Source organism: Populus euphratica, unplaced genomic scaffold (genome assembly GCF_000495115.2).
Source record: "Populus euphratica unplaced genomic scaffold, PopEup_1.0 scaffold87.1, whole genome shotgun sequence".
Lineage (NCBI taxonomy): Eukaryota > Viridiplantae > Streptophyta > Magnoliopsida > Malpighiales > Salicaceae > Populus > Populus euphratica.
Genome location: NW_011499900.1, coordinates 1,035,186 through 1,056,401, shown reverse-complemented (window position 1 = coordinate 1,056,401; position 21,216 = coordinate 1,035,186). Strand labels below are relative to the sequence as shown.

At 36.5% G+C, this 21,216-nt stretch overlaps 4 protein-coding genes and 1 pseudogene across 16 annotated transcripts; 1 reads left to right on the top strand and 4 right to left on the bottom strand.

Annotated features, from left to right (window-relative positions):
• Nucleotides 1-741: 741 nt before the first annotated feature.
• LOC105132704 (uncharacterized) lies at nt 742-3,952 on the bottom strand. Of its 4 annotated transcripts, XR_843625.1 has the most exons (3): nt 2,532-3,952; nt 1,894-2,208; nt 1,566-1,837 (listed from the first exon to the last, which is right to left on the bottom strand). XR_843625.1 is itself a non-coding variant. In XM_011036352.1 (2 exons), the coding sequence occupies exon 1, from the start codon at nt 3,728-3,730 to the stop codon at nt 2,570-2,572; it is 1,161 nt and encodes a 386-aa protein (XP_011034654.1). In that variant the 5' UTR covers nt 3,731-3,952; the 3' UTR covers nt 742-760; nt 2,532-2,569. The 4 variants fall into 4 exon arrangements, 3 of the variants coding, with proteins under 3 accessions (XP_011034654.1, XP_011034653.1, XP_011034652.1); XM_011036352.1 differs by lacking the exons at nt 1,566-1,837; nt 1,894-2,208 and adding an exon at nt 742-760; XM_011036351.1 differs by lacking the exons at nt 1,566-1,837; nt 1,894-2,208 and adding an exon at nt 892-1,245 and having other exon boundaries at nt 2,532-3,951.
• Nucleotides 3,953-4,847: 895 nt separating this feature from the next.
• LOC105132705 (uncharacterized) lies at nt 4,848-7,586 on the bottom strand. Of its 2 annotated transcripts, none has more exons than XM_011036354.1 (2): nt 6,337-7,586; nt 4,848-5,587 (listed from the first exon to the last, which is right to left on the bottom strand). In XM_011036354.1, the coding sequence occupies exon 1, from the start codon at nt 7,460-7,462 to the stop codon at nt 6,362-6,364; it is 1,101 nt and encodes a 366-aa protein (XP_011034656.1). In that variant the 5' UTR covers nt 7,463-7,586; the 3' UTR covers nt 4,848-5,587; nt 6,337-6,361. The 2 variants fall into 2 exon arrangements, with proteins under 2 accessions (XP_011034656.1, XP_011034655.1); XM_011036353.1 differs by lacking the exon at nt 4,848-5,587 and adding an exon at nt 5,601-5,802.
• Nucleotides 7,587-8,487: 901 nt separating this feature from the next.
• Nucleotides 8,488-11,470, bottom strand: LOC105132703 (uncharacterized). Of its 4 annotated transcripts, XM_011036348.1 has the most exons (3): nt 10,958-11,101; nt 10,207-10,748; nt 8,488-9,125 (listed from the first exon to the last, which is right to left on the bottom strand). In XM_011036348.1, exons 1-3 carry the CDS (start codon nt 11,002-11,004, stop codon nt 9,085-9,087), a joined length of 630 nt encoding a protein of 209 aa, XP_011034650.1. In that variant the 5' UTR covers nt 11,005-11,101; the 3' UTR covers nt 8,488-9,084. The 4 variants fall into 4 exon arrangements, with proteins under 4 accessions (XP_011034650.1, XP_011034648.1, XP_011034647.1 ...); XM_011036346.1 differs by having other exon boundaries at nt 8,488-9,133; nt 10,207-11,470; XM_011036345.1 differs by having other exon boundaries at nt 10,207-11,469.
• Nucleotides 11,471-13,531: 2,061 nt separating this feature from the next.
• Nucleotides 13,532-16,560, top strand: LOC105132756 (cyclin-dependent kinase F-4-like; annotated as a pseudogene).
• An 850-nt stretch (nt 16,561-17,410) lies between these two features.
• On the bottom strand, nt 17,411-20,565 carry LOC105132701 (F-box protein CPR30-like). Of its 6 annotated transcripts, none has more exons than XR_843623.1 (4): nt 18,990-20,564; nt 18,696-18,782; nt 18,517-18,521; nt 17,411-18,305 (listed from the first exon to the last, which is right to left on the bottom strand). XR_843623.1 is itself a non-coding variant. In XM_011036344.1 (3 exons), the coding sequence occupies exons 1-2, from the start codon at nt 20,186-20,188 to the stop codon at nt 18,743-18,745; spliced, it is 1,239 nt and encodes a 412-aa protein (XP_011034646.1). In that variant the 5' UTR covers nt 20,189-20,564; the 3' UTR covers nt 17,411-18,038; nt 18,696-18,742. The 6 variants fall into 6 exon arrangements, 3 of the variants coding, with proteins under 3 accessions (XP_011034646.1, XP_011034644.1, XP_011034645.1); XR_843624.1 differs by having other exon boundaries at nt 17,970-18,038; XR_843622.1 differs by having other exon boundaries at nt 18,517-18,782.
• Nucleotides 20,566-21,216: the final 651 nt, after the last annotated feature.

Genomic DNA, 21,216 nt, shown 5'->3' with positions numbered 1-21,216 from the left:
GTTAACATCAAAATATTCCCCTTTTTTTTACATTTTTTTTTGTAAAAATATTTTGAATGAATTATATTATGATTACACAGCAGCAAATCATTGTTATTTAGCAAGAAAACGAGTCTGCATCGAAGAAAGCAGATCTCTCATGGATAGTGTGGCCATTTTTGGAGCAAAGATTTTATATTTTTAATAGATACACAGACAACAGGATGAGCTTGAATTTTCTTAAGAGAGAAATTGGGTGTCAAATTGGACACAAAGAAGCTTCGCCGGTTCATTCAAAGAATAACCTCCTGTTCTGCGTGGCAGAATTACCAAAGGTAAACAAAAAATGTCAAGAAAAGTTAGAGGATAGGCCTTGCAGAAGGAGCATGTATCGAGCCCTTAGGGTGGCTAGATGATTACCTGGGGAGAGAGAGAGGAAGCTGAAAAGCCCTTTGATGATAAACACACTCGAAATCAACATCTCCAGCAAAATTGCCTGCTACTAAAACAGCCAGCAAGAGCTGCACTTGTTAACTTTGACAAGCCTTGTGCTATCATATTTTCCCAAACTGTTAAATATTGCTTATAAAGATTCAGAGCCAAGCTGAAGGTCAATGAATGCTATGTTGAAGATGATAGTTAGATGAAAATTATGCCAGAAAATGCAGCAAATTGTCTCTCTGGAGCTTCTCGATGCATTCTAGCCCAAAAGAAACAGAGCCTGAGAGAAACAAAATCCAAATTAAAAGTTTTCCAAGTTGATTGCAAAGTCGACACGTTACTGAAAAGGAAAGGGGGGGTGACAAATTTGACAGGCAGGTGCAATCAGAGATTGGCAAACGAAATAGAGCCCGAGTGAAAAAATTATCCGAATTATCTACCTCAAGAGAAAAATAGTCCTAAAGCTAAGACTCAGCAAACACTACATTACCATTTTTCATTCAATCTAACTATCTGACAAGGTGAGTTTTAAGGTTGAAAAGACAGGGAAAAAACCTAAAGAGCATGCTGCATGGACCTGCTCCTCGGGGGTGTGCAAGAATGATCACCTTCAAGCTGCAAAGTAGTGAAGAGCTTTGCTAACAACGCAGGAGAGCCTTTTTTTTTTCTTAAAATCATAGTCTGGATACAAGGAAGTCGAGACAGACCTTCCATAAGAATTACTTCCTTGATCCTTGCATCACCAATTTTTTCAAGTAACGAGAGCATGTATTAGGGCAAGAGAACTGTCTGTAAAGATTTTGGGTCCAAGAGGAGGTTGAATACCTGGTAAAATGCAAGAAAAATTTCAAGCACAGAACTGAAAATTTAAATCAAACATGTGGAGAAATGAGTTTTAAAGTTGAAGAGACTGGAAAAAAAAAAAAGGAGCATAAACCTAATTTGCAGGGTGACTCGAGTAATCTGCCATGATGGTGGGGAAGTGCTTATTTACCAAGATGTTTAGCTGCTACCATACAATTTGTCTCCCTCATGCAGCATGGACACATAATTGAAGTATAAAAACGATAATAATGCAACATCATTGTTCTACAAATCGATATTATCACTAGTAAACTTGAAACAATTGTTCACATGAACACAAATTCCTGAAGAAAATTGATGTACTCGACCCACCACAACTAATTGATATGAAACATGCATCTTTGCCATAGGCCTGCCTGTTCAGTAAAATATAGAATGGATAGGGCTGAGGCTATATAATTTCTTCCCCTCAGAACCAAGTGCTGTTAGTGAACCCAACCTACAAAGCCAGACCCAGAGGTCCAAACCCTAAATTAAAGTATCCCCTCCAATTATTTTTACCCCCTCTGCCTTTTCTTTCTTATCCGCAACAATTTCAATGAATAAAAGAAACCTGAACCACGAGATGTTTCTTTCTTATCCGCAACACTTTCAATGAATAAAAGAAACCTGAACCATGAGATGCTCATCATTTCATCAAGTCCTGTCACCACTGAGCAAGCTACACAACTTTATCCCCCTTCAAACTCTTCATTAAAATTGCTCTTCTTCAACATTCTCTCCTGGCCAGCCAAGCACAGCTTTATCCCCCTCTAAACTCTTCATTAAAATTCCTCTTCTTCAACATTCTCTCCTGGCCAGCCAAGCACAGCTATCCAACCAATACATAGTTTACAGCTCACAAAATCTTTCTTCAGAAGAAGTGTGGATTTGGAGAAGGGCTTGTTTATTTCAACTGGAAAGGCAAGCTTATATTTGTAGTCTCTTAAACTCAACCACGCATTATTTTTAAGTTTAATGTCAGAAAGCCTATGATTATGTTAGCTCCAGTTTCAAACATTTGAAGCTTGACAATCAACAAAGTAAATTCAAATTAAAAATTCGAAAGCGACAAAACTCAAGAGATTATTCCGTTTCTTGATTCGAAATAGTCTAGAAATAGACGTGATGGTGAAAACAACCACTGCAAGATAACTATAATACGTAAAATTATGATAAATTTTACACAGTGTTCAAAGAATTAATGCGGCAATGCAAATTTAAACAGCCAAGCACAAAAACTCTCTGATTCAAGAATATTATCTTACTAAATTTGCAGTGCAAGGTAAACGTGCATCTTTTTCCATCAAGTATCCATCTTTATAGGCTTGCTGATACCCTTATATGTGTCCAATATACCGGGGACACTATGTACATACTTGGAAACATAATTCTTCATGAAATTCTTCTCGCTCATTTTTAGCACCGACCCAATGCTTATGCCCTCATCAAAGAGCTTCTTTGACTCCAAAGCCTTCAAAACATTATACCTTGGTCGAAGCCTTTTGTTAATTGAGTAATGAAGAAACAAAGGGTTTGCAATAATAGTTTGTGGCCTCAATCCCACAGTATTCACCAAGAAATCCATCACACCCCTGATCTTTTCCTCTGAAAATCGCAAAATAGCAGGGTCTTGCTTAAAAGCCCGGAAAATCTCCTCCTCCGTCCACCCCAAACTCTTCAACACTTCAACTTTCTTCTTCAAAGTGGACTCGCTCGATTGCATCATGGTAGTCAGAGCATATATAAAAATAGAAACCTCCGGTTCAAGTCCCAAATCCTTGACAGTATTCACTGCATAAACCATCCTATCATGCTTCCGTTGCACAACCTGTGGGTGAAACAGAAACAACTTTGCAATCCTATCAACAGGCACTCCCTCTTTAATCAAGAAATCAACATTTGGTTGCACGATACTGTTCCAATCACAAGTCAACAAAAACACAGAACGTTTGGAAGCTGCAATAACTTTCTCGCTGGTACCGAGAATAGACTTAAAGTACAGAAGAGATGGTTTAATATGGGAATCTAAGGCCCTTTCCAAAATCACCGGATTTGATAAAATAAGTTGGGGCAGAAGCTGACCCGCAAAACCATTTTCGATAAAGAAGTCAAACTTGGCTTTCAGATTGTCTTCTATTCTGCGCAGGAGAATCTTGGGTCGCTTTTCAATCAATTTGGAAATATGGGTTTCGCTAAAGTCATGAGCTTTCAAGAACTGGAGTACGGATTGAGGGTTTTGGAGGTTTTTTTCACGGATTTGGAACTTCTTGGAAACTGAAAGAGCAGATTTTGAAGTGAGCCCGCAAGAATTCACAAGGAAATGAACTGTAAAGGACGACGATGAAGAAGAAGAGCTACTGGTGGGCAATTGAGCTGTAGGAGGAGAAAGTGCTGCAGAAAATGTTAATAGAAAACGTTTTTGAAGCAGAGAAAGCAAGCTTCTGCTAGGTTTATTGGCGGCCATTTCAGACAGCAAAATGCTTGTGTTTCAGATTTGACACAGAAGCTGGAAAGGGTTTTTGACTTTTGTTAGGGCTTTGACTCTGGGGGTACACGAAGAACGATTGTGAGCTCTGCTGTCAAGGATCCATATGGGCTGGTCTCGATAGGGTTAACTTGGGCTGTTATTTTTAAAGTTATTGTGGGCTGCTATTTTAGTGGTCTAATATTCTTGCTCTCGGATTGCATTTTCGAGATCCATGATTCTCTTATGATTGGGTCGTCCTTACCATAACTGTCAGCCCTAGCGCTGACCTAGTCAAAGCATTAAGATCTAATCATAGTTCTGGTCGGTGGTCGGTGCGGTTTAAGATTCAGAATCTGAATTTTGACTGGGTTATTAGGTTAATCGGCCAAATTTTATTGTTTTATAAAAATTAAAATGATGTTATTTTAATAAAAAATAAAAAAAATTAACTTATTTGCAATTGAGTTAGCCAGGTTATACCGAGTTTTTCTTTTTTCTATTTTCTTCAATTTAACCCGGGTCCAACCCCGAGTCAGCCAGGTTCAGACTCAACCCTCTAGACCAGGCCAGTTTTAAAACTATAAATCCAATCTACAATAAAATTGGTCTAAAACTTGGATAGTTGTTTGAGCAGGTTGGCTTGCAAGCCAGTAAATGCATGTCGTTTCTCTCCTAGTTTATTGTTTATTGAATTGAACTTTCAAACTCGGTTTTATAACTCTTGACCTAACTAAAAATCAATCTAGGTTATTGGATTATCCTATCAACAAAAAAAAAAACACTATTTTATTGGTTTTTTTAAATAAACCATCATTATTTTGAACAAAAATATATAAAAAAAATCCTTCAAGCTACCCTACTGGATCTCACCTGAATACGATTAATTCAATCATATCATGAATTAACCCACTAAATTATCTACATTTAACCAAATCCATGATCAAACTCGCGCAGCTCAAGCCAGGTTTAAAATAAAAAAAATCATCAATTCAACCCGCGCAAGCAAAGCTACATTTAATAATTATACTACTAAGTAAATCGATTACACGGCAGCAAGTTATTGTTATTTATCAAGAAAACGAGTGTGCATCAAAGAAAGCTGATTTCTCATGGATAATGTAGCAATTTTTGGAGCTAAGGTTTTATTTTTTTAATATATTTACAAACAACAGGATGAGTTTGGATTTTCTGAGACAGAAATTGGATGTCAAATTGGACAGAGACAGAAATGTCCACTTCACCTGTTCATCCAAAGAATAACCAACCAATGGTTCTTTCTGAGAGGAAGAATGAGGTAAAATGATTTGCCTTTGTTAATGGATATACAATAATGGGATCTATGAAGATATCAAATGTAGGATACCAGCATGGCGGGTGCCTAGAGCCACCCTCTTCACTTCCATGGCCCAGTATCCTCATTGCTGGCAAGATGATTACCTTGAGAGAGGGGGCTGATTTGCCCTTCGATGATACACTCAAAATCAACATCTCCAGCAAAATCACCTGCTACTAAAACAGCCAGCTAGAGCTGCAGTTGTTAAATTTGCATAGCCAAGTCCGGAAGCCCGAGTCATTAATCCTCGAATAACTTCGACAAGCCTTGTGCTATCATATTTTTCCAAACTGTTAAATATAGCTTATAACGACCCAATAACCTGTATTCATGACGCTAAAACTGCTCTTAATCTGAGAAAAGAGCCCTACTTTATAAACAGGGAATAGTTGGTTGCGTGTCCAAAAGAATTCCAGAACAAAATAATGTACTTAATCAACAAGTGCTTGACTGGAAACCTGTATGCGCATCTGTTCCATATATGATACTGTAGCAGATATGCCTGGCAAACAGATGATCCCCTACATGGCATAGCACATTCTGTTGTCTCAGAACCAAATTTTGCTCATGAACCAAGGCCAAACAACTAACCATCACATCGATATTTATTTTTTTTCCTTTAACTTTAATGTCTCCATGCACAAATCAATGAATCAAGGACTTGTTACTTGAGTATCATCTGCCTATTCAGCGTGGATTGGGAAAACACCGGCCTGTAACGGGAATTTGTGCCACTCTGCCTCAGAGGATGCACACAAGAAAAGAATCACATATTCCATCACCTCCAAAATCCAATACGTAAAGACCTAAATCAATGAGTATATGATTGCAAGCTTTTGAAAATCATGCATTTTATTCAGGTAAGCATTGAACCTTAAATCCACCTCTCAGTCCTCTCCCAAGCAAAAGCAATGTTAATCACAGATTTTACCTATTCTGAGTAGCAAAACTAATAGACCTAAAACTTTTTATAACCAAACACTGGCCACATTTGGGAACCAAAGCCATAAATGATAGTACAGATTCCTTCCAATCACATTAAAAGGCCAGAGAGATGATCTGGAAACATTCATGGTCACAGGAACAAAATATCACAAGAAAAATATGAATAACCGATATGCAAAATGATAATAAATTGAACTATTAGCATTTTAAGACTTAATCGAGCAATATAATTTGAAACAGAAAGCACATAAAGTGCCTCTAATTCACAGAAGACTAAAAGCAATTTATAATATTATTATGCTTTTCATTGAACAAGTCAACTTACATCTTTTGCCATCAAGAATCTATCTTTATTGCTTTGGAAGAACCTCATATGCCTCCAATAAACCTGGGACCTTGTCTGCATACTTAATGACATAGTTCTGGAAGAAATTGTTCTCCCTCATTGTTAGCAACTGCTTCATATTCTTCTTCCCAATAACCAGCTTCTTCGACTCCAAAATCTTTAACACATTGTACCTTGGACGAATCCTTTTATCAACAGACAGCATAAGAAACTCGGGACGTTCAATTACAGTTCGCAGTTCCATCTTCAATGTGTTCACCAGGAAATCCACTACACTCCTGATTTTCTCCTCCGAACATGTAAAACAAAAGGGGCATCGCTTAAAAGCCTGTAAAATCTCCTCCTCGGTCCACCCCAAACTCTTCAACACTTCAACTTTCTTGTTCCAAGTGGACTCGCTCATTTGTAACATCACTCTAAGAGCATGTATAAAAACGGTAGTCTTTGAATCGATTTCCAAATCTTTAAGAGCTTTCACAGCATAAATCATCCTCTGATGCTTTTGCTGTATAGTTCTTGGTTGCAACATAATCAGTTTTGCAATCCTATCGACAGGCACTCCCTCTTTTATCAATAGATCAATGTTCGGTTCCATGGCAGACATCATTGATACCGAACAACGCTTAAAAGCCGATGCAGCTTTCTCACTGCAACCAAGAACCGACTTCAAAAGCTCAAAGCATGGTATAATTCGAGAATCTAAAGCCCTTCTCAAAACATCCGGATTTGATACAATAAGCTCGGGCAGAATCTCACCAACAAAACCATTTTCTATGAAGAACTCAAATTTAGGCTTCAAATTGTGTTCTACTTTGCAATGGAGGACAGCAGGCCACTTGTGGATCAATTTGGCTATGTGGGCATCCTTAAAATCGTGAGCTTTCAAGAACCCGATGACATAATGCGGGTTTTGAAGATCACTTTCATCGATTTGGAGCTTCTGGGAAACTGAATGAACAGATTCTAAGTGAAGCCCAGATGAGCTAAGGAGGTATTGTACAGTAAATGACGATGGGGATGAAGTATTGGGAGGTGCAGTGGATGTTTTCAAGGAACGATTTTGTACCAGAGAAAGCAGGTTTCTCAGTGGTACATTACTTGCCATTCCTCGGAAGCAAAATGTGTTCTGTGGACAACACAGAAGATCAAACGAGTGGAGTTTTTGAGACCATTTAATGCTAGCAGCTGTTGGGTTTGGGACAGATAAGATAAGATTTCCATAAGCCTTTTCAGCCTTAAAGGTGCTCACACCGTGGAATATATATATATAAAAAATTGATTTTTTTATAAAAATATTAAAAACTTATTTGAAGCAACCGTGTTTATCAATCCAACAAAAAAATCTGATCAAAGTTGGGATTTGTATCTCAGTTTTTTAAATCAACTCGTGAGCCTGGCTTAACAAGTACATTATTAACTCATTCCCTTTGGTTTAAGAAATACGCTAGCAAACAAGAAAAATCATTGATACAATCCATCAAAACCTGGCATGCTCATATAAATTGAATTTGTCTAGCTTGTACCATTTCTAGCCTGGAATATGAGCATGCTAATTTGTCCATTGCTATCAACCAATCTCCATTATGTGATCAGGCAAGTCATTCATATATCATTGTAGTCGCTTTCTAGTTAGCTGACAGTGAAAGTTGGAAATTAGTTTTGATAGGTAAAAGATGATCCAGCAATACCACTCGATTACAAAAATAGAATACAAAACCCAACTTTTTTGTGTGGCAAGTGGCAGCCATGCAATCTGCAGGCAGTTCGATGCATGCTCATGTTCAGATTTGTGATCTTTATAGCACATCTCAGACATGATAAACATGATTTCAAAATGTTATAGACCAAAAATGGTTTCTTATGCTGTCCTAAGTTTTCTTTCTGGTTTGTGTCTATCCCATATGTACGGTGGATTGGCCTGAGAAATCCAAACCCGAATCCAGATCCTGGCTCCGTTTCAATTTACTTCTGCATATGAATAGTTGTTAGACCTGGCTTTGTTTTGTTCTACATCTTTTGTAACCAGTCTAGGAGCTCACTTTAAGCAACTTCGAGAACTCAGCTCCTTTCCAAGCAAGAATACCATGACAATTGGTAAGTACATGAATTAACCAATAAGGGATGCTGATTATGAAATGACACTTTTAAGAATCCAAGTATCAACCTTGAACACCATGCCATTGGCCACCGTTCCTCTTCTAAAACAGACCATTAAAATGAATTTATGAACACCAAAATATGGAGCAGAGAGCTACCCTCTTTTAAGCACCATAGGCATTCCCCTAAAACAAAACATGTGAGCTAAAGTTACTTGCTGTTTTCAAAAACAAAGAATAAAATTCAACCATCCGAGGATTTGATGACAATCCTGATCCCCACCCATATACAGCAGCTACAATTGCACTAGCATTCGTATGCTCAAGTAAAAAGACTATGGCAAGATTACAAGGGATGCTATTTATTTCGTAAGGGGTGTCTCTCTAAACTAGCAACAAGCTACCCCAAAACTTGCACTTCATTCCCACATCGCAGTGAATTCTTTGAATTCAGTGTACACTATGATGACATTCCTAATAATATCACTTTTGAGAAGTTGCATCCATCGGTTCATTATCTACACCACAATCAGTTCCAAAATTCTTCATGCATAGAGCTTCGTCATCAGAAACAATTTTAGCTGCTTCGGCAGGGCATGAACTGGTGGGTGTTTCTTCACTAGCCCATCAATTATAATTTCCCTTCTCTCAACGAGCTGCTTTTCCCCATTGCTGTAGCACTGCAAAAAATTCAACTAGTTGGGCACAATTTGTAACAGAAGTTGTGTCTTTGTTAAGATTTGTCTGATACATTAAAGATCAAAATAGCAACACTGATATCAAAGTCATATAACAAGAAACATTTAACAACACTGATATCAGTTGATCTAGGCCCTTAAAGCTTACTATCATATAAAAGAAAAGGCCATACAGTTTTCTTTTTTCTTTTTGGCTCATCTAAATTCTAATGCTTCATCCGTTAACTCAAGACAACCCTTGGTTAGAACTGCCACCGAATATGCAAATTGCATTTGTATAGTTCTAGTTGAATTCATTTATTCTTTGAAAACCTTTAACCTGATGCTAACTCATCTCCTTTATTTCCACATTCCAATCCCAGATTCAAACCTAAGACATCCCCCTTACAGCAAGAAGAGGCCGCTCAGCTAATCATGTGGTTCAGATTTATTTGCTTTGAATATCCATGTATTTGTAAATTTCTAATGCAATCATTTTACCGTGGGATGATTATACAGCCTAGCAATTATCAGAAAACTCTTAGACACGAAGTATAGAGCTGGTCAGACCTGAAAATGAAATTAATGATATGCTTGGCAATCTAACAATATAATCAACGATTCATAAGTTCCCACATATAAGCAGTCAGTTCAAATATGCGAGTTAAAGTGAGAGAGGTAAAGGAAATCAAATGAACAAAAAGGACCATGAAACCAGCACCAGATAACATCAAAAACAATATCCAAAAATCAGCAGCAGACAATTGTAAGGTCACATAATCATCTCAGCAGATAACATCAGACCATTATGTGACCTTACAATTATCTAAAAGATATGAACTGCGGAGCTGATTGGACGGGCCTAAATATGAAATTAATGTGTGCTTCACACTTTAACAATCAAATGGATGCTTTGTATGCTCTCAAATATACATAGCAAGTTAAAGTCTGCAAAGTAAAAGTGAAAAAATGTAAAGGAAAGAGATAGAACAAAAATGACCAGGAAAGAAATGGCAGATGGCATCAAAAACCAACATCCAAATTGAAAGTTCAGGAAACAAATTAACCAATATTACCTCTGTTCGACCGGGGTAAAGATTGTTGTTGCTTCCTACCATTGAATGTCTCCCATAAACCTGGGACTTTGTCCACATACTTCTTAACGTATTTCACCAAGAACTCCTTATCCCTCATTTTGAGCACTTCCTCAATCTTCACACCCCCTTCGATCAGCTTCTCAGACTCCAAAAGTGTGAAAACACCATACCTCCTACGACAACTTTTATCAATTTTAAGGGTAAAAAATTCAGGATCTTCACTTAAAATTTCCCGTCCCAATTTCAATGTATTCACAAAGAAATCCGTCGCCACCCTGATTTTCTCCACTGGAGATTTTAAAAAATTCGGATCTCGCTTAAAAGCCGAAAAAATCTCCCCTTCACTCCACCCCAAACTCTTCATCACTTCAATTTTCTCCTTCCAAATTGACTCACTCATGTGAATCCTCACTCTAACAGCCTCAAGAAAAACAGGAGCCTTTGGATCAAATCCCAGATTCTTAAGATCATTCACTGCATTGACCATACTATTATGCTTGTGCTGTACAGTTATTGCGTCCCTAATAAGAAATTCAGCAACCCCGTCAAAAGGCACCCCCTCTTCAATCAAAAAATCAATATTTGGTTGTAAACAACCCTTCAAATCACAAGTCAACAAATTGGAAGAACGATTGATAGCTTCTACGACATTCCTATTACTACCAAGAACAGACTTTAAAAACTGAAAACATGGTTTAATTTGAGAATCTAAGTCAGCGTTCAAAATTACCGGATTTGATACGAAAACCTTGCACATGTGATGACCCACGATGCCATTTTGCACGAGGAGCTGGAGTTTAGGCTTGAGGTTGTCTTCCACACTGTAATTGAGGATCTGAGGCCGCCTTTTAATCAATTTGGTTATGCGGGTGCTGGGAATGTTGTGGGACTGGAAGCAGTGGAATACAGATTGGAAGCTTTGGAGGTTGTTTTCATGGAGGTGGAAGTCTCGGGAAAATTCAAGAGCTGATTTTGAGGGAAGCCCACATGAGTTTACGAGGCACTCAACTGCAAATGATGATGATGAAAATGGACTACTTGATAGAAAACGTTCATGCATTAGAGAAAGCAGGCTTCTCATTCTGGATGCAAGCAGAAAGTTTCTTACAGGGGGTTTTGGGTTTCTTTCGTAAATCATAACCGATCGGGTCTGGTTGGGCGGGTGGGTTTGGATTCGAATTGTTTCCCGTTAACACTCCAACGGAAAATGATGTTCTGATAAGCCATTTTGTATTTAAACATAAAACGAGTCAAGAAAGAGGAGAAGTTTTAAAATTAAAAACAATTTAGATTTTCCCTTTATTTTATAGTTTTTTATTTATTTTAAACATACAATCATGACGACTTTTCATCTTGACAAAGCCATTTTAGCATCTTACTTACTATCCTATTGTAGATAAAAAAAAAAAAAAAAATGTTGAATTATGAGTTATTGCTTATGACTTTTGATCTGTCTCCGCCGTTGGAAATGCCCTAATTGTGAAGGAACCAGAAAACATAGGTGTCATGCACGGCCCGGGGTCTGACCCATAAGAGTGCTTCGTTCAGTGGATCAATTCATGGGTTTTTGGGTTACCCGGGTCTATCATTATTTTTTATTGAAAAACCATTTCGTTTTAATTTTATTTTAAATTATTTTATTTTGTTGTTATGGTTGGATTTGATTACATGAATTAGATAGCAAATTAATCAATTAAGATAATTAAATTTGAGGAAATTAATATTAAAATCAATTTAAAATAAAACTCGACCTCAAGCTGGAATCATGAGCTTATCATTTTAAATCCAAATGTTAAATCATTCAAAACAAAAGGATTTCCCATCCAAATCATTAATAAGATGGAAGAGAAGTACTTGCATGTACCTTATAGTAATTTTTTGTTATTATCACCTGAAAAAAAAGAATATAAAAACATTGAAAAAATAAAAAAAATAGATAAAATTAGATAAAATTGTATTTGGTAAGGATATGAGAATAAAATAATTTTTTTTATCTTATTTGGTCAGTATGGATAAAATATAAAATAATATAAAAAATTATTTTATTTTTAATATGTATTGTTGTTGATCTTATATATTTTAAAAAAATAATTAGATTTTTTTATTTTAGTTTATATTTAATGTTGAAATTATCAATATTATAATAATTTAGTTATAAAATCATGACTGACTTAACAGGTTAATCCAAAATTTAGATTGGAAAATTGCCTAAATCAAATTTGGTTAAAAAACTAAGTTTTGAAATAAAACACAAGTTAAAAACCTATTGATTTTTTCAAAGAATTTTTATGATCAAAATAAGGTTAATTTGATTATTTTTAAACAAAATTTTAAGTGTGTCAAGTGACCTTTTTAACCCGTAACATGAACTTTGTTTTTAGTTAAGTTTTAAAATGATGATAATAATATTTTTTTATCCAAACATTAACTCAAGTCAACTTGTCTTAACTTTTAATAACAATTTTTATTTTTACATTGACTCAAGTCAACCTAAATTGACCTTTTTGATCCATGACTTAAGTATTGCCCTGAGTCGATTCTCAAATCAAGTTTTAAAGCTATGATAATAATTATATTTATCCAAGTAAAATTGACTTGACCCTCTTGATATATGAACCAAATTTTATCTTAAGTTGATCATTAAGTCGAATTTTAAAACTATAATAATAATAATAATATTTTTTATCATTATATTGACTCGAGTTAGTAGTCAACCTCACTCATGACTTGGTCCTTGCTTCAGGTTGTCCATTAAATTAGATTTTAAAATTATAATAATAATTATTTATAATTTTATATTCACTCAGGCCAACCTAACCTATGACCCAAACTTCAACTAATATCTTGGGTTTTGTTTCGGATCGATTCTCGAGTTAAGTTTTAAAATTATAATAATAACTATTTTTATTCTAATATATCTTAATTAAACAATCTTGGAATTAAATTTTTTTTACAAGAATATTTTTTTTTAAATATTGTCTCTAGAGATTTATACTCTCTATATTTCACTTAAAAATTATTTTAGAAATATTTTTATTTTTATTTTTATCTCTTTAATGAAATATATTTTTGTCCTTTATCATCTTTATTTTTTCTTTTATATATATAGTAACAAAAAAAAAAACCTGGAAACAACTATGAATGAAGAAAGTGATAATGTTCTTTTAAGACTATAGCAACTGGAAATTTCGTTGTAGTCATATGTGTATACTTAGGTTTATATTTAAAGTAGAAAATAAGGATAAGACATTAAACAAATTCAGTTAACACATGAGGAAAAAAAAAATTACTTGTTCTTGAAACATTAACCAACAGCAGTACGAGAAACGTATCCAAATTACAAATTCGAGGCAAGAGTTTGAGCTTAATTATTATACAAATCTCCAATTCTAAGCCAAAGAGTTCGTTTACTTGGTAAGTTAGCTGTAAGCTCCTGGAATTTCCTCGAGTCTATAGTTATCAGATCCAAGCTAAAGAAAAACAGACTGGGCTAGTATTTGCGCACAGACAGACAAAAGGGATTTGCTTTTAGGGTTTTGTCCATTTGGGTTCGGTTTAAACTGCTATCACATTCCACAATGGTGTTTTATCAATCCAGGAAGTCAGCAACTTGGGGTTTCTCTATCATTAACAGTTCCTCTAGGTTTCTTCATTGCTGGTCAGATTTATGGCAATCAGTATTTTCCTATAAAACTCGGATCGTTGGGTGCAAAATCGGCAAGTACAAGGTAGTTAAGGAGCTCGGGAGGGTACCTCTGGCAGTGTCCGGCAAGCGATTAATCGAGAGTCCAGTGAACTAGTTGCCGTTAAGCAGATCAAGAGAAAGTACGACTCATGGGAAAAATGTCTGAATTCGAGAGAAGTCAAGTCCTTAAAGAAGTTGAATCATCCTAACATTATGAAGCTTAACGAACTAATCCACTAAAACAACATCTTGTATTTGATTTTCTAGTGCATGGAAAAGAACCTTTATCAAGTCATTGAAGACACGAAAACCCGGTTCACAAGAGCAGAAATCAGGGACTTGTGTCGCCAGGTGTTTCAGGGTCTCGATTACATGCACAAGCAAGGTTGTTTTCACCGTGACCTGAAGCCAGAGAACTTGTTGGTTACCAGAGACGCTGTCAAGATTGCCGACTTTGGTCTTGCAAGAGAAATCAATTCAAAACCTCCGTATACACGTCTGCTCTCGCTGGTATCGAGCGCCTGAAAATATCCTGCACTCGTATTCTTATAGTTCTAAAGTTGATATGTGGGCTATGGGTGCTATCATGGCTGAGTTATTCAATCTCTGTCCCCTCTTTCCTGGTACCAGTGGAGCAAACCAGATGTACAGAATATGCAGTGCACTGGGCACTCCAAATATGGATTCATGGGCTGAAGGAATTCATCTCGCGAGGACTATTAAGTACAAATTTCCAAAGTTTGATGGTGCCTGGTTTTCTGCAGTGATACCTTCTGCTAGTAAGGATGCTATCAACCTTATTTCAATGCTTATTTCTTGGAATCCTTGCGATCGGCCCACCGCTGAGGAGGCCTTAAAACATCCTTTCTTCAGGACTGGCTTTTATATTCCTCCTTCCGGCCACCGCTAATGGCCGCAATTCTATCCGCCAGAACAAGCGGCCAATTAGAGCAGAAATCCGAGAATAGATATCATGGGGTTTATCTAATTGAAGTCTAGATTACAATTTTCCTCCCCCCAATAAATTACACGCTTGTTCAGGTACGATTGTGTGTTGCGACTTTAAAAGGGCTAACCAGGGTGTTTCAAGTCCTGCCAAGCAATTCGAATTTGGAACACGATCCATAAACATGAGCAGAACTACTGAGCTAGGAGTTTCAGATACTGGCAATTGCCAAACATGACAATTGGTTCGTACAATCAATTTGTGAAGCATCCAAGGCCACTTCCTTCCAGGGCTGGAGTGTAAGGAATCAAAGGATCTGCTGACATGCTTATCGGACCAACCCCGCAATTTCATCCTGACAGACAAGCTGTAGCATCAATGTAAACACAAGGTAAGAGAAGAGACTATTATTCAGAGGTATTTGTAATTTTATTATTTTTCAAAGCATGGACTTGTCTGTTCAGTATATCATATATAAGAATTGAGCTTCATTGTTGAAACAGAAAATTTTGACACGTGATTTTCCTGCTAAATCTCTTCAGTTTTCTTATGAAATTAGTTTCACCGAGTTAACCCCTCATTAGAATGTTCCCACAAGCCATATCACTAGTTGTGCATGGTATTAAACTCATAAAGAGAATTAGTCTCCACTATCTCCGTCTCTTCAATCTCAGAACAGTAACAAAATACTACCATAAGGTAGCCATTAATTCCACTTGTTCTGAGTTATTCCAAATTAGGATGTCATAAGTGGAGAATGTTGTTAGTTGTTAGCTAAGCTAGCAATGATAACTTAAGTTGGAGCAATGCTATATGGGGCTCAATCAATCAACGCGAAAAAGAAGTATCAAATCTTAGAGATTGGACTTTGAGGAATTGGATTCTGTAATATTTGTTTTGAGATAGCTGAAACATTGGCTTCGACAAGTCCACTGATCTTACCACTCTTCATACCACAGTGGCAGTCCGCTGCTAGGGCTGTTCTTCGTCCGCACAAAGCAGATGTACAGAATATGCAGATTGCTAGGCAGTCGAACTGTGGATTCATGGGCTGATGGAATTCATCTTGCAAGGACTAAACAGTTTCCAAAGTTTGATAGCGTCCAGCTAGCTGCATTGATACCATCTGCTAGCGAGGACGCCACCAACCTTTTTTCAATGCTTTGTCCTTGGAATCTCTGCGATAGGCCCCCTGCTGAGGAGGCCTTGAAACATCCTTTCTTCAGGAGTTGCTTTTATACTACTTTCCTTTGCTTCAGGACCGCGGCTGATAGATCTATTTTATCAGCTAGAACAAGTGGAGAATCAGAGCTGAAATGTGACAAGATATATCATGGGGCTTTGTCTAATTCAAGTCTCGATTACAGTTTTCCTTCCCCCAACATGTTACACGCTTGTTCAAGGACTATTGTACATTGCAACTTCAACAGGGCTAACAACGAGGATGTTTCAAGTCCTGCCAAGCAATTCAGATTTGAGCCACAATCTATTAACATGGGCAGAACTGCTGTGCGTGGAGTTCCAGATACAGCTGACATATTGGTAAGCATGACAATTGGTTCGCGCAGGCAATTTGCGGAACAGCCAAGGTTACTTCCTTTGAAGGCTGGAGTGCAAGGAATCAGAGTCTGCCGACCTGTTTGTCTGACCAACTCAACGATTTCATCATGGCAGAGTCTACACAAGGAAAGATGCAGTCTGAAAGAAAACATAAGCTTGAAGATACTATCATATCATTATGAGGTGTTTAAAAGAACACCTTTCGTTCAATTGTCTTTTTGAAGAATCATGTGTTGAATTTGGTTATCATCTCATGATAGAAGAAATGGAGACAGTATGGATATGGAACATATATCTCCCTGTGTTTTTGTTTTGAAGATACATAAATTCATTGCAAAACATTTCTATCTTTTCTGTACAGGTCTTTTTTGTTTTAAAACACTAACCAAACACAAATAAATCAATATTAGAACTGACAGCTCCTTTGTTAATCAGAAATTTGACACATGAATTTTGTGCTCAGTTTTTTTAGAAATTCAAGTTTCACTGAGCTATCCCTCACTAACATGTCCTGGTATCAGTACCTCTACATGCTATTACACTTTTAGGAAACCCATTTATGCTACTAGAACTCTGACTTATTCCAGATTAGGATGCCATAAGTGGAGAATGTTGTTACTTGTTATCTAGCAATGATAATTTATCAGAGGAAGTGCTATTTGAAGAGCTCGATCAATAATGCAAAATTAGCACTCAAATCTTAATCATTGGAGCTCAAGTACTTGGAGATACTACAAAAAAACTAACTTTGACGAGTCCATTGATCTATACCACCCTCCACACCGCGCTACCCCTGCTTCAACTGGGACTTGAACTTGCTGCATTTAGACAAAGTAATTAAGGAAATCCTGTCATGGTTCAAGCCTCCCTGGTGTTCAAAACACAACACAAGTAAAAGAAATAAAGGGAGAAAATCAATCCCCTTTTTGACAGATAAAATTATCGCAATGCTAATTAACATCATCAAGAAGATTTTAGAAACTTAAGTGTACAGAAGATCCATTCCTGTATTATCTCTCTGGCATTTGAACCACTAGAAGTTAGGACGTACAGAATGGCCTGGACACAAACAACACTATAAAGACCACCACCACCATTGATCATTCACTAGAAATTTCACTGCATTGCTATCCCTATTCTCGATCCTCTGTAAGAACTCACCCTGCTCTGACCCGACCCATTGTCATCCCTGATCTTGATCCTTCTTGGCATTCCCTAAAAATAATATGGACTTCTATTCAACTAAAAAAAATAAAATTCAAAGCATTCGTTCTTCCAAAATACAAGTGGACAGCTACCAAAATCAATTTAATTAAAGGATGAGTTAGATTGATGTATGAACAGCTATCATCCTTCAAAGAGCATATTAAATGCTTTTAAATACGTTCTATAGACATAATAAGCCCTAACAAGGTACAACCCACAACACTGTCCAGAAGTAGAAGAATCTGAGTTCCTCAAACGCTACTATATCATAAAGCCCGAAAAACTATATTCCCTAAAAAACTAACATTAAGTTCTTGTGGTCCTGTATCAGAGAAAAGCAAATAAAGATCCCCATCCATGCGCTCCATGTCCATAGTTTTCCAAGTTTGCATTCTAAACCAACTATTACCAGCCCTGAGAAAAACAAAGATGATTAGATAACAGTCTGGGTTTTTTGCCAAGAAAAAATCAGTCATATGACATAAAACTTAATGATGAAATACTGTCTGCATTACAACATTAACAGCATTGGCCAATTTTTTTTTTTTATATATATATATATATATATTACATGGCAAAAGAGATCATTTCTATAAGTTTCATAAATGCTCCAATCTACATGATTACGTGAATCTCTAAATAACATCCACTGCCATATTTGGTTCAAAGTCCACGTCAAATCTGTAACAGCATCAAGAAATGGCAAGTCAACTACAATGACTCTTAAAGATCTAATTGGAACACTTACAATGACCAGGCAAACTTTCTGATAAGGTGTATCAGCAGTTCGACACAAAACGAGATTAGACAAATTCATAATAAAAAAATGAGCTTAAAACCTTGAGAGGAGAAAATGATCTTGTGCATAAGTGAAGATCTTATTGGTTATTACCTCATCTTGAAGCCAGAAATGTGGGAGAGAGTAAGAATTTAAGAAGATCGGAGATAGCATAGTCAGAAAAAAAAGAAAACGAGTTATGTTCAGCATAAAAGCACAAAAAAGGAACAAATTAGGTCAAGCATAACAAGCATTAATTAGCAAGAATATTGTGGTTGAATTTATTGATTTACCTATGATGATATTGATACACTCCAATTTAACATCCTTCTCTACTAAATCATAAAACCAGCTTGAACCCCTTTGATAAGAACTGATCCCTGGCAGACACAGGAATTAATAGATATCGGATCATAAATAACCATACCAAAACATGGATTTTGATGAGCACCAAAGATGAGTATGCTTAAGCATTCAAGCATGGCAACTTAACCAATTGTCAAACTATATCATTGAAAGTATAGAAGGGAACAAATTAGTAAAACCATAAAAAAGGACCAAGCTTGAACAAAGTGAATAAAACAAACCTTTTCTTTCTAGTCTTCCTTTTCTCTTGTGTGTCCTTCCCACTAGTCTGACCCTCACCACCTCCATTTAGTGTGACAAGGCTTCCTACACTAATCTCAGCTATAAAAATCGGAGGAGCACCACGAATCTTGATAATCTTGGACTTTCTCCTTCTCAAATCATACCAAACCAAAAACCTATTATCCAATTCCAGCAGAATTTTATCTCCACCCTTTGAATAAGCTAAAGGTCTAGCATGCAACCAAAATTCCTTCACTTGTAGCTTTGCAATAACGGTACACAACTGAGTCCAAGATTCCTTCACACCATATTCCTTCATCACCCATATTTCAACCTGTTCACAGTTCCTATTACAAAATACACATAAACAACCTCCTAAAACTCCCACATTCATTTCATGTTCATTGCTGGAATAATCAGGCTGTGGTATTATCTTAAATTCTTCAGCTCCAAGATCAAAAGCGAGAATCAAATCACTCCCATTTTCTTTTCCCTTTCCCACTACAGTAGCCTTCCAATGAACAGCACTATTAGCAAACACACCATACCCTCTTCTACAGCGAGGGTGATAATCAGGTGGCAGAATAAACCTCAAGTCATAAGGATAGTCATCAATTCTTTTCCAAGAATTTGATTTCAAGCTATAAACTTTAACCTCACAGTGAAAAAACCCATCAGGACTATCACCATAAAAGTGTATAAATCTCACAACTTTATAGTCTTCATTAACGGGGTCATGTCCAAATCCATAAAAATTGAACAGGCTAGACACTTTAGAATCGTCCAAGTCATTTGGCAACTCTAATGGTGAAACGGGTATCATTTTCTTTTCTCTAGTTGATGGATTATATAAAGCAATTCTAAAGTCAGAATTTAACAGGGCAAGCAGTCCATTACAAGAACCCATTACTTCAGTAGCGCAGTGGTCACTTTTTAAAGGATTGCTTTTCAGTTCTATGGAGGTGAAGTCGGGTGAGTCCAAGTCTACAGTGCATAACTTGGTGGTATCTCTAAGAATGAGGCTGAGATGGGTGTGTGCTTGTGATGATCTTTTGAGATGAGTGTTGATAAAGTATGGACTGTCGATTTCTTTGCACCATGATTTAGACACGCACCTGAAACGTTTGAGAGATTTGACCGGTAGTCTGCTTAGAATATCGGCAGCTATCTCTGGAAAGAGCATCATCATCGTCTTCATGGTGGTGTTCGCTTTGAGTCTTCAGGGATACTTTTGCGGGAGGGGGAGGAGGAGGGGAGCGTTTCTTCTTCTTCTTCTTCTTCTTCTTCTTTATTTTTACAGAGTACAAGGGGCATAGAAATGTTGCCAAACCAGAGGGGGCATAGAATGAAAGTTACTAGAGAGTCGAGTGTTAGGACTCAACCTTGCAACGAATTACTATAAAGGGATTGCAATTGACAGCAAGCATGAAATGCAAGGCAGAAAAAACAATTCATGGGCGGAATCCGGAGGGAAGGTGAGGGGAGAAGATTAAAATAAAAAAAGAGGGAAGAAAAGGAAGGGGCCACCCCTAAACGCCTTGAATGGAAGGTCATGTCGATACTATTCTTGAGATACAAAGAATGATTGTCTTTTGAGGACAGATAAAGTCGCTTGCCCCATTCCGGCGTTTGTATCACACGTGCTAAACAATTAATTTTTTATTCTATAATAACCATTCAATTGACTTGCAAGGTATTAGGTGAAACTTTTTAATTTTATATAAAATATAAAATTAAAAGTATTGCGTCTTATTACAACATTCGATCTAATAGTGTTGAGTTTATTATTAATATAGATAATAATATTTAATTTATCTTTTAAATTTTTATATCAAAAAATGTTACTGTCATTCTATTTTTTTTATGTCAACCTATATTTTTATTATTTATCAATATTATTTTTAGACTTACCAACTCAATTATGACACATTATGGCATCTTCTATAATATTTAATTTAAAGCTTATGCTAAATGAATAATAAAGTTGGAAGATTTCAAAACCCATCAATTAAATCTAGTTTAGTAACATTTTCTAGGAGTTCCCCGCACCCTGCCCCTTTTTTCAATGCTCAAGAAAATAGCTTAAAATGTAAAAAAAAAAAAAAAAAGAGCTTTGCATCATAGTTTTAATCTTAGCCTAGATTAATAATTTGATTTAGGACTTGATTAACTCGAGACTGAAATTAAGCTTGAGTTAAAGAAAAAAAAAATATGGATGACCAGTTA